The following is a 14384-nucleotide window of genomic DNA, read 5'->3' on the forward strand; positions in this document are numbered from 1 at the left end:
CCTGAAATATGAACTAGGCCTAGAGCTGCAGGGTGCCTTAGAGTTACCTCCTGAGAGCCTCCATGTTGCTCAAATGTGGCAACTCTCTAAGCCAAACTCAGCATGTAAATGCATTACCTTCCCCCCAGCATGGGACATGACTCCCGGAGATAAGCCTCCCTGGCACTGAGGGATTACTACCAATCACTAACTGGTGATGCAACTAGAAAGAGACCTTGAATAAAAGGGTCAACTCAGACCAGCAGAATATCTCAGTCTACATGTAGGATCATGTGTTAAAAACTGCTTTTTAACCTTGAATAAAAGGGGGAAATGCCAAAGACAAATGAGTTTATATGGCTAAGAGTCTTCAAAAAAGAGTTGGGAGGTCAACAGAAGGGTCGTGCTTACACATGCCTCAGCAGGATCCCAGAGATAGCCAAAGTAGAGACAACCCCAGGCACTGGTGCTCCTGAGGGCTATGGTTTTATGGTCATGGCAAATAGTTCTGGAGTTCAGTGCTGTGTAAGTGGGCCCTACTTTGGAATTTGTGTTCCTGAGTGTGATGGAGTTGGAGTCAGATGTGAACTTTCTAAACATGCCTCTTCTGTCACTTTTATTGAACCTGTGGTTGGCACTAGGGTTGGTATATATTCAGGAGACCTGAATCTCTGGACTGTCCATGTACCAGCTGGGCCCTCAGCCTCAGCAACATTGCAAATCCTACTCTCTGGTTTTGGACTTACCCAGGTCAGCTAACAGGGAGGTGAAGATGGTCAACCACCACAGCAGGGAACCAAGAGTGTCTACAACTGCAAGCAGAATTGCATCCATCATCCATGTGGGATCTAAGCACCCTCTCTATATAGAGATAGTTTGCAGCTGACCTTGGGAGGAAAGCAGAACAGCTGAGAAGGCCTGGAAAGAAACAAGTCCCATGCCAGGAGAAAGAGGAAGCCCTGACAGACAAGTCCTGTGCCAGCCCGCAGGTGAGAGAGAGGAAGCCCAGAGGGGAAGGCTGAACCCTCGCAGAAATCAGCAACCACCTTGCTTCAGCATGTGGCAACTGACATTAGTGAGAAAGCAACCTTGAGTTGGACTGGTTAGGGCCTCATAGCTGTAAATTTTTACCCCAAATAAATACCCTTTATAAAAGCTAACAAATTTCTGGTACACTGCTTTGGAATCCCTTTGGTAGACTAATACACCCTCAAGGAAGGAAGGATCCAAGAGGTGGGCCTTTACACACACAAATCGGAGCCTTTTAGCTTTTTTGCTCAGGACCCATTGAAAGATGCACCAAATCTAATCTTTACTCTGTACATGGCTTGGTATAGTGAGCAAGCATTACTAGAGATGAGGGAGGCAGCTGCTATTGAGATCCATCAGTCTTAAGAAAGCTTAAGAAACTGTGTGAACAAGGAATTTTTTTTTTTTTTACAACAGTTCCTTGGTCAGTAATAGATTAGCAAGCAATTCATCCAGAGCTCAATGGTGCCACATATGGACACCCACCAGGCATCTTGGGCATGGCCCTGGAAGGCCTTCCTTTGGCTATGGAAGGGCCCATCACTGGAGGCATCACAGTGACACACAATCTCCCCATGGTGGTACACCCTTCCCATGCTCCTTCTCCCAACCAGCCTACAAAACATGGGCAAATGAGAGCATCCCAGCGAAAGACAGCAGATAAACCTGGAACCAAGAGACAGTAAAAAGTTGATGAACTAAGAGAAAAGGAATTTGACATGGTCTTTTTAACTGAACCTAGACATAATGCATCATTGATCTTGGTGTGTTAAAATTACAAAAGTGCTAAAAGCTGAGGCATGGGAAAACTGAAGTTGTCTGCTTCCAAAGAGTGGGAAGAATAGAACATGACTTATTAATGATCGACCTCTGTTACTGTGTGTTGAGTTTTTCATTTGTGCATCAAATCACAACAAACAGATCTTTTTCTTTTATCGGTCTCTTAGGCACAGCAGGTCCTGAGCACTTTATTCTATAATGTTGCATCAAGAGATCCATGGGAAGTGGATTTGGCTCAACTGATAGAGCATCTGCCTACCACATGGGAGGTCCAGGGTTCAAACCCGGGGCCTCCTGACCTGTGTAGTGAGCTGGCCCATGTGCAGTGCTGTTGCACACAAGGAGTGCTGTGCCATGCAGGGGTGTCCGCCACATAGGGGAGCCCCATGAGCAAGGAATGCACCCCATAAGGAGAGCTGCCCCACGTGAAAAAATCACAGCCTTCCCAGGAGTGGTGCTGCACACATGGAGAACTGACGCAGCAAGATGACGCAACGAAGAGACACAGATTGCCGGTGCCACTGACAAGAATCCAAGCGGACCCAGAAGAACACACACAGTGCATGGACACAGAGAGCAGACAATGGGGTGGGGGGAGGGGAAAAGGGGAGAGAAATAAATAAATAAATAAATCTTCAAAAAACAAAACAAAAAAACCCATCAAAATTAAAAATACAATAGAGGAAACCCCCATCCTATAACTCTAGCCCCTTCAGTCTACAGGGGCTGGTTACCTATTTGGGGAAGATTTTTTAGTAAGATTAAATTACTACAAAATGGTGGAGAAAACTGTTTGCCTGTGTTAGATCACTATAAGCAGAGGATGGAAGACAGTACAACTCCTGTACAGAGAAGTGCTTTACTCACATCTGAAATGTGCACTAAGCGGGCACATTGGCTGAAGTTCAGTAGTACCCTCTGATGATGAAAAAAAAATGTATTAAGTTCCACAAGCTGTTAGTACTCAAATATATTTTCTCAGTTTCAGATTCTCAGCTATTTTATTGAGTGTAAAATCTTGAACTTAAAAGGGTTCAAGAAGAATATTTTTGCATTTCCTTATGTCTTAGGAAACACTTTTTATGGTAACTTGTCAGATTGTCTATGAACAAACCCTTTTTAGATATTGATACAGCCTTCATCACATGATATTTTATACAAGAACACTTCAGACATATTAGATGTGAATTGATTTTAACAATCCTATTAGATTCATATCAACTAGTTACATGTTATATTCAGTCTTTTGTGAATCATCTTTATGTTTAAAAAGATGGCCCATTTTGAGTCTTTGTATAGTACATTACTGTTTTGTGAACAAAAAAAAAACCCAAACAAACAAACAAAACACTTTAAAACTTTCCCAAACAGAAAAATAATGGCTATCAGAAGTATGTTTTGTTTCAGTGTGAGTTACTGTTACTATACATTTATTGTAAAGGTGAATATTTAGCACTGAGTGCAGTTTTCAATCAAAAGTAATTTTTAAAAAACTCAATTGATCATGGTGTCTAGCTCTTTTAATATGCTTTTGGATTCAATTTGCAAGTATTTTGTCAAGAATTTTTCCATCTGTAGACACTAGAGAAAATGGTCTGTAATTTTCTCTTTTTTTTTTCTTTTTTGTAGTATCTTTATCTGGCTTTGGTATTAGGGTGATGTTGGCTTCACAGAATAAGTTTGGTAGTGTTCCTCCTGTTCAATTTTTTTAAAGAGCTTGAGTAAGACTGGCATTAGATCATCTTTGAATGACTGGTAGAGTTCACCTGTGAAACCATTTCGTCCTGGACTTTTCATTTTTTGGAGGTTTTTGATGACTGCTTCAATCTCTTCATACATGATTTGTTTTTTGAGGTCTTCTATTTCTTCTAGAGTCAGTGTAGGTTGCTCATGTGTTTCTAGGAATTTGTCCATTTCATCTGCATTGTCTAGTTTGTTGGCGTAGAGTTGTTCATAGTATCCTCTTATGGTCTCTCTTATTTCTGTGGGGTCAGTGGTAATGTCCCCCTCTCATTTCTGATTTTGTTTATTTGCATTTTCTCTTTTTTTTCTTTGTTAGTCTAGCTAAGGGTTTGTTGATTTTGTTGAACTTTTCAAAGAACCAACTTTTGGTTTTGCAGCTTCTATTTTTTTGTTGTTCTCAAGTTTATTTCCGCTCTGATCTATTATTTCTCTATTCTTTCTTTCCTTCGGCTTGCTTGGGTTGGGATTAGTTTGCTATTCTTTTTCTAGTTCTTCCTGGTGTGGTTAGGTCTTCAATTTTGGGTCTTTCTTCTTTAATGAAGTATGGAGGGCTATGATATCCTTCTCAACTTTGCCTTTGCTGTATCCCATGGGTTTTGCAATGTTATGCTCTCATTTTCATTTGTCTCAAGATAGTTACTGAATTCTCTTACCATTTCTTCTTTGATCCACTGATTATTTAGAAGTGTGTTGTTCAATTTCTCTATATTTGTGAATTTTCCCATTTTACATCCATTATTGATTTCCTGCTTCATTCTATTATAATCAGAGAAAGTACTTTGTATAATTTATATCTTTTTAAATTTATTGAGACCTGCCTTGTGACCCAACATATGATCTGTCCTGGAGAAGGATCCATCAACACATGAGAAAAATGTATATGCTGCTCTTTGGGGATGCAATGCACTACAAGTGTCTGTTAGGTCTAATTCATAAGGGGACTGGGATGAGAGACTCCTAAAAAGTGGGTTTCCTCGTCTCAGTTTCCTGTCCAGCCAGCAGATGGTCCCTGTCAATGACTCTTTCCATGGAGGTGTCCCTTTCATACTTCACTCGCCCATGATTCTGGTCTGCTCAGAGCTGAGATTCAAAGTGGGCTCTGCTGGCCAAATTTACTGAAGAGAAATCACTCTTTGCCCTCTGCTGCAATCCCACCCCTTCCCAAGAAGGAAGACATCTGTTCCCCTCCCGGTTGGCTGCAGTGAGCCATGGTTTTTATGCAGGCCATTCACCTTGCGGGTGGGGGATGGGTGTCTTTCCCAGCTGCAGTGGTCAGCAACTCACGGGTTTCATTTCAGCTTCTTTGTCTCTCTGTCCCTCATCCTCATGGAGGATGCGCAGCACTCTCCTAGTCTGCAGATCTCCAAAGTAGCTCCTTTGGACAGCAAAAAGCTGTCCTCCATTGTTTTTGTGAAAAATTTGAGCCCTACTTACTTATTCTGATGCAATCTACTGGAAAGTCCTCTTCTCATTTCCTTTTGTGCTAATTTTACAGATATTTTCAATGTGGTTAACACGGGCCTTAAATCTAACATCCTAAATCTATAACAATCCCATGTGATTTTATGCCAACTTAAATTCAGTATCACACACAAACTATGTTCTTATACATAGTTTGCCCCCCACCTTTGTTGTTCTTATCACAAATTACATCTTTATACGTTGTGTATCTAAAACCATAGGTTTATCATTACTTTTTATATTTGCATTTTCAATCCTGTAATAGGTAACAAGTAGAGTTATAGTCCAAAAATACAATCAAACTGGCATTTACATTTACCTGTGTAGTTATCCCTACTAGAGATCTTTATTTCTTTATGTGACTTTGATCTATTCTGTGGTGTCCTTTCCTTCTAATTTGAAGAACTCCCTTAGGCATTTCTTATAGGCCTAGTCAAATGGTGATGAACTCCTTCAACTTTTGTTTATCTGGGAAAGTCTTAATCTATTCCTCATTTTTGAAGGTCACTTTTGCCAGATACAGAATTTGTAGCTGACAATTTTTTGCTTTCAGTACTTGAAATATGTCATTCCACTGCCTTCTGGCCTCCATGGTTTCTTTCAAGAGAAATAGGTACTTAATATTACTGAAGCTCCATTGTACATGACGTTTTGCTACTCTCTTGATGTTTTCAGGATTCTCTTTATCTTTTGCATTTTACAGTTTGATTATAATGTTTCACAGTGTAGGTCCCTGGGGTTATCTTGTTTGTAGTTTGTTGAACTTCTTGGGTATGTATAGTCATGTCTTTCATTATATTTGGGAAGTTTCACTTATTATTTCTTTCAGTATTCTTTCTGCTTTTTTCTCTCTTTCCTCTTCCTTTACACTTGTCATTTTAATATTTTAACAGGTTATCTCTGGAAATAGTCACTGAGGTGTTAACTCCTTTAGCTTGTATTTTGCAGTGTAATGATGGAGATTTCCTTCAATGTCATGAACTAACCAAAAAAAGAAAAAGAAAAAAGCAAGCACCTTTCCCAGGCTTTGCAGATTGGCCTTTGCAGAATGGTGTGAATACTCTCTTTCAGAAATTAGTAATGGGAAGCGGATGTGGCTCAACAGATAGAGCATCCACCTACCACATGGGAGGTCCAGGGTTCAAACCCAGGGCCTCCTGACCCATGTGGTGAGCTGGCCCACACACAGTGCTGATGCATGCAAGGAGTGCTGTGCCATGCAGGGGTGTTCCCCACGGAGGGGAGCCCCACACACAAGGAGTGTGCCCCACATGCACAGGGAGAGCCGTCCAGCATGAAAAAAGTGCAGCCTGCCCAGGAATGATGCTGCACACATGGAGAGCTGATGCAGCAAGATGACACAGCAAAAAGAGACACAGATTGCCGGTGCCACTAACAAGAATATAAGCAGACACAGAAGAACACACAGCAAATGGACACAGAGAGCAGACAACTTGGAGGAGTGGAAAGGGGAGAGAAATAAATAATAAATAAATAAATCTTAAAAAAAAAAAAAAAGAAATTAGTAATGCCTAACACTGAGTCTAAAGAGCAGTTCTAGGTGGAAGTATAGGGTTCTCCCAATCTTTTCTCTGCATGCAACTTCTCCTATGTGAGCATGGTCTTAGGAATTCCCCTATTTATACAGATCTGAATTTCCTTTTCCACTAGGAAACAGTCTTTTCTCCTGGTCCCAGGTGCTATATTGTATGTTTTAAATTCAGTAATCCTTTGCCTCAGGCAGCTGCAATTTGCTTTGTTTTGTTTTTTTTTTAAATTAGGGTAGCTTCTCTGTGAGCCACTTCTATATACAAGGCAAGTTCTGAGATGGAGAACCAGCAAAAAACATCCTAGTTCAGTCCTTTAGGTTGCCACCAGACAAACTGATACAGACATACATACACCCAAGCATGCACATAAGGGTTACTCTTCTCCCTCTGGAACTGGAACTGGGGACTCACAATGGGAGTGCAGGCCATCTCTGCAATGATGGGGGAGGCCCGGCAAGGGTGCCATGAGGTTTAACTTCAATTTTTAAGTGAACTTTTACTTGATTTGATGTTTGCCCAGTTATTGCAATCATTTTACTGTTTTTTGGAGCTTTTGAGAAAGATGGTTCTACCAGTTTCTGCTTGTTGTTCAAAACTTCAGTGGTGGTGGTGGGGTAATGAACCCTGGAGCTGCTCATTCTGCCATCTTGGTGATGTCATTTCTCCTTTGGTGAAATTTATTCCTAGATATTTTATTCTTTTAGATGTTATTGTAAATAGAAATGTTTTCTTGATTTCCATTTCAGATTGGTATATAGAAACATAACTGATTTTTGGGCAATTATTTCTCAAATATCTTTTTGCCCCTTTCCTTCATCTCCTTCTGAAGCTTCCCTAATATGTATATTGGTGTCCTGACAGTGTCCCACAGTTCTCTTATCTTCAAGTTTACTTTTTAAAATTAAAAAAAAATTATTAGAGATGTTGTAAGTTTATAAAACAATCAGGCATAAAATATAGGATTCCCATATACCACCCTATTACTAACACCTTGCATTGTGGAACATTTGTTAAAGCTATGATATACATTTTTATAATTGTACTATTAATTTTAGTCCTTAGTTTAACTTAATGCTCACTTTTTGTGCAGTATACATCCATGGATTTTTATTTTTATTCTGTTATTGTATATACAATCTAACATTTCCCCTTTTCATCATACTCAGATACATATTTCAGTGCTGTTAATTATGTTCACAATGCTGTGCTACAATCACCACCATCCATTACCAAAACATTCTATCATTATGAATAGGAACCCTGTATATTTTAAGCATTAACTTTCCACTGCTGATCCCCACTCCATTCTCTGGTAACCTTTATTCTTTTTTTTTTTAAGATTTTATTATTATTTTTTAAATTTATTTCTCTACCCTTCCCTCTCCCCCCGTTGTCTGCTCTCTGTGTCCATTTGCTGTACTTTCTTCTGTGTCCACCTGTATTGTCAGCGGCATCAGGAAACTGCGTCTCTTTTTTGCTGCATCATCCTGTCGCGTCAACGCTCCATGTATGCGGTGCCAGGAGGTTCACCCCTGCGTGGCAGGGCACTCCCTGCGCGCATCAGCACTGCGCGTGGCCCAGCTCCACATGGATCAGAGGCCCAGGGTTTGAACCCCGGACCTCCCATGTGGTAGGCAGATGCTCTATCAAGTGAGCCAAATCCGCTTCCCTAACCTTTATTCTTGATTCTCTGAGTTTCCTTATTCTAATTCTTTCAAATCAGTGAGATCATACAATATTTGTCTTTTTTTGTCTGACTTATTTGACTCAACGTGATCTCTTTAAGTTTTATCCATGTTGTCCTATGTATCGGGACTTCTTTGCTTTTTACAGCAGAATAATATTCCATCATATGTATATACCACATTTATGCATCCAGTCATGGGTTGATGGACACCTGGGTTACTTCCATCTTTTGACAATTGTGGGTAATGTTGTATAAAGATTGGTGTATGAATATCTGCTCAAGTCCCTGCTTCAATTTTTGGGGGTATTATCTAGGAGTGGGATTGCTAGGTCATACACTTAGCTTTCTGAGGAACTGCCAAATGGTCTTCCATAGCGCTGCACTAGTTTACATTGCCACCAACCCATGAGTGAGTGTTCTTATTTCTCTGCATCCTCTCCAACACTTGTTAATTTCCATTTTCTTAGTAGCAACCATTCTAATGTGTGTGAAACGGTATCTCATTGTGATTTTGATTTGTATTTTCCTGATAGCTAATGATGTTGAGCATCTTTTCATTTGCTTTCTGGCCATCTGTGTATCTTCTATGAAGAGTCTTTTCAAGTCTTTTGCCCATTTTAAGTTGGCTTGTTTGTCTTTATGTTAAGTTGAAGGATTTCTTCAAATATTCTTATATTAAATTTTTATAAAATATGTGATATCCAAATATTTTCTCCCATTATGTAGATGGTTGTTTTAGTTTTAAAATCATTTTATTTCATTTTAAGAAATTTCTTTAACCATTCATTTAGTGTTTGCCTGATATAGTTTTCCTTTGTCTGAAAATGTTTTGATTCCCCTTTCATTACTGAAGAATATTTCTGAATATAGAATTCTGGATTGATAATTATTTTAATTCAGGATTTGAAGTATATGTCATTTCCTTCTGGTCCCTGTGATTTCTCATGAGAAATCAACTGTCATTCAAATTGTTTTTCTCTTAATGAATATATGTTGTTTCTCTCTAGCTGCCCTCAAGATTTTTTTCTTTGTCTAGAGTTTTCAAAAAAATATTTATTTATTTCTCCTCCCTCCCCCACCCCCCCCCCCTCCATTGTCTGCTTTCTGTATCCATTTGCTGTGTGTTCCTCTGTGTCTGCTTGTATTCTCATTAGGCTGCTCTGGGAACCCATCCTGGGACCTTCTGGAGTGGGAGAGAGGTGGATCATTCTCTTGTACCACCTCAGTTCCCTGATCTGCTGTGTCTCTTATTGTCTCTCCTCTGTGTCTCTTTTTGTTGCATCAACTTGCCAGCATTCCATGTGGGCCAGCAGTCTGCATGGGCCAGTTCACCACATGGGCCAGCTTGCCTTCACCAGGAGGACTTGGGCATTGAACCCTGGACTGCCTATATGGTAGACAGGAGCCCAATTGCTTGAGCCACATCCGTTTCCCATTTATTTTTCAAAAATTTGATTATGATGATTTCACGCAGGGCAGCTCTCCCTGCGGGGCGCATTCCTTGCACGTGGGGCTCCCTTATGCAGGGGACACCCCTGCATGTCATGGGACTCCTTGTGCGCAGCTGCATTGCATGTGGGCCAGCTCACCACACGGGCCAGGAGGCCCTGGGTATTGAACCCTGGACCTCCTATATGATAGGTGGATGCTCTATCAGTTGATCCATATCCACTTCCCTGCTTAGCTTCTCGAGCCTGTAGTTTGTCTTTTGCTAAATTTCAGAAAATTTCAGCCATTATTTCGTCAAATGTTTTTCTACTCGATATTTTCCTCCTGTTTCTGGGACTCCAATAACAAATTCTAGGTCTTTGTTATAATTTGTTTATATTTCTGTTCTTTCTATTAAAAATTCTGGTTGCTTTCTTTTATACATATTGGACATTTTCATTGGTCTGTCTTCAAGGTTACTGATTCTTTTAACATCTCCATTCTGCTAATGAGTCCATCCAGTGAGTTTTGTAAAATTTCAGGGACTATATTAATCTGTTCAAAAATTTCTATTTGGTCTCCCTTATTTCTTCTATTCCTTTTCTATTTTTCATTTGTTTCATGAGTGTCCATAATTGCTTATTGGAGTCATTTTACAATAACCACATTAAAATTCTTGTCAGTTAATTTCAACATCTGTTTCTCTTGATGTTGACATCTATGGGTTACCTTTTTCTCATTCAAGTTGATGTTTTTGTATGTTTTAGTATTATGCATAATTTTTTAATTTACCCTGTGCATTTTGAATATCACGTAATTCAGATCTCCTCTGTAATCTATTTTAGCAGATAGTCAACTTGTTTAGGTTCATAACACATGTCCTGGTCCACATTTACGGGATCTGGTTCATAAGCCAATTTAGTTTTTCAAAAGCTGGACTGTACTATTCTGGTGTTTCCCATGTATATGCTACCTAGAGACCAGTTTAAAATCTGGATTGTTTTTGGTTATCAAATCTTTTGCTGTGTTGTTTCTCGTTGGTTTTATGCATGGGCTGCTCAAAGTCTTCTAAGGATTCCCTACATAGATTTAGAAATCTCTTTCTCTAGCTTCTTCCTTTCCATAATCCTCCCTCTATTTCCTAGTTTGAGTTGGGGAGAAAGGGACACTGCCCCTTATTTCAGAACAGGAATGGAGGACAGACTTCTGTCTACAGTCTCCAGGCCATGACTCCAGGTAAAGATAGGAAGGAAAGTAGTTTTATGTGGAATTCACCTGAGTAGGACTGGTATAGCCAAAATGTTTATATCCTGCTGAGTTACCCTCTGCTAAGTCCTTTAGCTTTTCTGGGGTACTTTGTTCTTGTTGTTGTCATCTGCACCTGTTGGAGTTTGTGGGTTGCAGCCTCTCCAAAGTCCAGGTAGGAATATACAGGAGGTAAAAAGAAAAACAAAACACAGGAAACTCCCTGCTGGTCTGTTCCTGATTCTTTGGACCCTAACCAGTCTACTTTCTTTTCTCCACTTTTTAGAATCTTATTTCATTTGCTCTATGAATTTTGTACCGGTTTTTTCTTGTGAAAGAACAGGGTAGAATGGGTTTATTCCCTCTCGTCTGGAACCAGAAGTTCTAGTAGCTACTTTTGTTGTACTGACTACATAGCCCTCTCCTGACAACAAAGCATAACACTTTTGGCATCCACACAGGTTACCCTGCTAATCAACAAACTTGTAATTTTTCATCAGGATGCCCCTGAATAAGTTGATATCTCTGCCTGGAAGGCCTTCTTTCCCTATCTCTGCTTGGTAAAATATTATTTTTCCTTCAAGTCTCAACTCAAGCAGAACTTTAAGCACTTGGATTTTTCTCACATAATAGCAAGAGGCCTTTTCCTCCACTGTGGTCCTTCTTTTGACTTATTCTTCTCTTGAAGGCACTCAACATAAATGATCTTAAACTGTGGTTATTTGTAAACATGTCATTTCTCCTTCACTGGGCGAGAAACATCATCATTAGACAGGACTATATCTTACTCATTTATATCTCCTTCGCACTCAAAAGAAGGTATGAAATATAATTGGTGTCCTGTGATGCTAGTTAAATAAGTTGCTGAGATGAGAGTGGGCATGTAGTGTATGTGGCTGATTTGTAAGCATGGTTGGCAATGGGGACAAATTTAAATTATGTGTGGGGTATACAGAGGGAGTGAGTGTATGGTGTGTGGTTTATGTGGAGGGATGTTTACATTTTTCTTATTCCATTTGAGCCTGTAATTGAGAATGTGGGGTACAGCTGTATTATGGTTTATAAGGGGGATGTGGTTTACATGTGTGCCATATGTGCCATATGAACACAGAAGAAATCTCAGGTCTTGCCCTTTGTACTCCTTGGGCCAGGCTGGTCCCTTTCCATGGCATTAGCCTTTTCCCCTCCTGCCTCCCCTCTCTGCTGCTTTCCTACCTTAAGAATATGTCAGTCTCCAGCCCAAAGGCCCCTTGTTCAACAGCTTTCTCAAATGACATCATGGTATTCTCAGGTCCATCCTATGGAAGAAAAGGACATCAGATCCTGTGCCTCAGAGTCTCTCTTCCCAACATCTCTTCCATGATAGGGATGGAGCCCAGTAACAAAAAGGCTTTAGGAAGTAGAGATTGACTTCCTAGGCTCCCTTTTTGAAGACACTGCCTATATTCCCCTCTGCCCTATCTGATTCTGGGACTCTGCTCATCTGAGGCAATGTCAACGGGCATGGTCAAGAGAAATGGACTGGAAGTTAGGTGACCAAGGTTCAAGTCCAACCTCCACAATTAACTCCTTATTCTTTACCATCTGAAACCAATCTCTTATACTCTCTAGGGATTCCTATGGTTCTGGGGCCCTCTTCTTTCACCCACACACCCCATGCACACATGTACTCACCCATATCCATCATGTTCAGACCTACCATGGGGGCACCTCTATGTCCAAAGAGGCCTGGCTTGGGCCCCAATTTCTCTTTCTCCAGGATGCAGGGAGAATAAATTCCCAGTGGCATCAAATAGAGAAATAAAAGGATAAGAATAAAGGGCAGTCCAATAGCCACTTGTAGAGCTGAAAAATTTGGAAGGAGGGGAAAATGAGAATAAAGGAAAAGAGGGATGGAGAACCATCCCAAGCCACTGACTGCCTCCCAGCAGCAGTCTGCCTAAATACCCAGACCACGGGTTTTCTTGGCTCTGTTGATTGGCTGACAATGCTCTACTTCGGTCACACCCCCACCTGCCTTGAAGACACCGCCTACATTCCCCACTGTCCAAACATAAGACAATATAGTTAAATCAGCATTATTGGAACCGGAGATTGAAAGGGAGATGAATTATGCAGAGGTAGGAAGGGAAAGGAGAGGGAATGTCAAGGAGCAGCTTCTTGGGAGGAAGGGCTTAGCTAGTGCTGAGAAAACCCTGAAGCCTGTAAAGATCAGCTTGAAAAGCCTTTATATTTAAGGCAGTACAGTATAATAGATGGGCATTGAGTGACAGAATTCTGGGTTCAAGGCCAGGCTTTGCTGCTTTCTAACTGTAACTAAGGGCATGTTCCTTAACCTCTTTGAGGTTTCATTTTCTTCTGTAAAATGGGGCTTTCTCACCACTAACATCCATCTCACTGTGTTGCCTAATAATAGGCACTCAATAAATATTTGTTACTTGCTTCTCTCTCTCTCTCTTTCTCTCTCTCTCACACACACACACACACACACACACACACACACACACATACACCCTGTTCACAGTCCCTGTTATCATTGGCCATTCCCTAGCACATAAAATTTTAGACCTCTGAGGATTTTACCCATTTGTACATTTTCAGATACCACCTTGCTTCATTGCCTTTCAAAACTAGGTCTCTAGCGCTAACCTTTCAACTTTGTGATTACGTTACATCTCCTGAGTTTTCTCTTTTCACGAGCGGTCATCCTGTAGCTTCTCAGTCTAGCTAAAATTTAGAAAGTGAAAAAGAAAAGACTTGATAATCGTCTTCTTTAAGCTCTTGCCCCAGAGATATTGCCTAAACTTCACCCTCCACCCACACACATACATACATGTACAAACACACACACAATGGCACCTACTATCAATCCAGTCTTTCTCTAATCTGAATCCCCCCACAAGTCAGGAAGCAAATATCCCTTATTTAACCAATGGCAAACAGGGAGGCCTAAAGAGAAGATCCCACTAGTTTCTCATTAGGGGTAGTGAGAGAGAACTCCATTCTCAAAATGATTTCATGTACAACTCTGAATCTCTTTTATTTCCATTATATTAAGGCAAAGAAACAGAGAAGAAACCTATGGCCAAACTAGAAATTTCTGCTCCCGCTGTGAGTCATCAAGTGTGACAGAGACTCACAGGACCTGCTTTGAGTTACTGAGATGTGACCAGGTATCTCTAGACCTGAAATAAATTCTTTAATTGAAACTAGTAAAGTTTGCAAAACTGAAGAACTATAATTTCTACCAGCACACTGGTCAAATAAAATTAAAATGGCTCCCACTGTCCTCACCCATCCCCAGACACTCAATGTATAATAACACAGAGAAAAAATCTTATTTTTCTAGCAGTTGAGTTCCCCTTTAGAAGAAGACCTGTTTGGTCAGGAAACTACTATGACAGTCCACTTAGGGTAGGAAGTGAGACATCAAAGAGCATGCCTGAATAACAAATTAAACTAATTTCAAAGAGGAATAGGGA

The 14384-nt window shown here is 40.4% G+C and overlaps 1 protein-coding gene across 3 annotated transcripts in view; it reads right to left on the reverse strand.

Annotated features, from left to right (window-relative positions):
- GDPD4 (glycerophosphodiester phosphodiesterase domain containing 4) overlaps positions 1-14384 on the reverse strand; it is a 251177-nt gene that overhangs the window by 146437 nt on the left and 90356 nt on the right. For all 3 annotated transcript variants that reach the window (XM_058306029.2, XM_058306027.2, XM_058306028.1), the window contains 3 exons: positions 13552-13629; positions 12602-12747; positions 12118-12200 (listed from right to left, as the gene is read on the reverse strand). In XM_058306029.2, coding sequence (XP_058162012.1) covers positions 12118-12200; positions 12602-12747; positions 13552-13629 — 307 coding nt within the window. The remainder of the gene's footprint in view (positions 1-12117; positions 12201-12601; positions 12748-13551; positions 13630-14384) is intronic.

The sequence above is a fragment of the Dasypus novemcinctus genome, chromosome 10 (genome assembly GCF_030445035.2).
Source record: "Dasypus novemcinctus isolate mDasNov1 chromosome 10, mDasNov1.1.hap2, whole genome shotgun sequence".
NCBI classification, from domain to species: domain Eukaryota; kingdom Metazoa; phylum Chordata; class Mammalia; order Cingulata; family Dasypodidae; genus Dasypus; species Dasypus novemcinctus.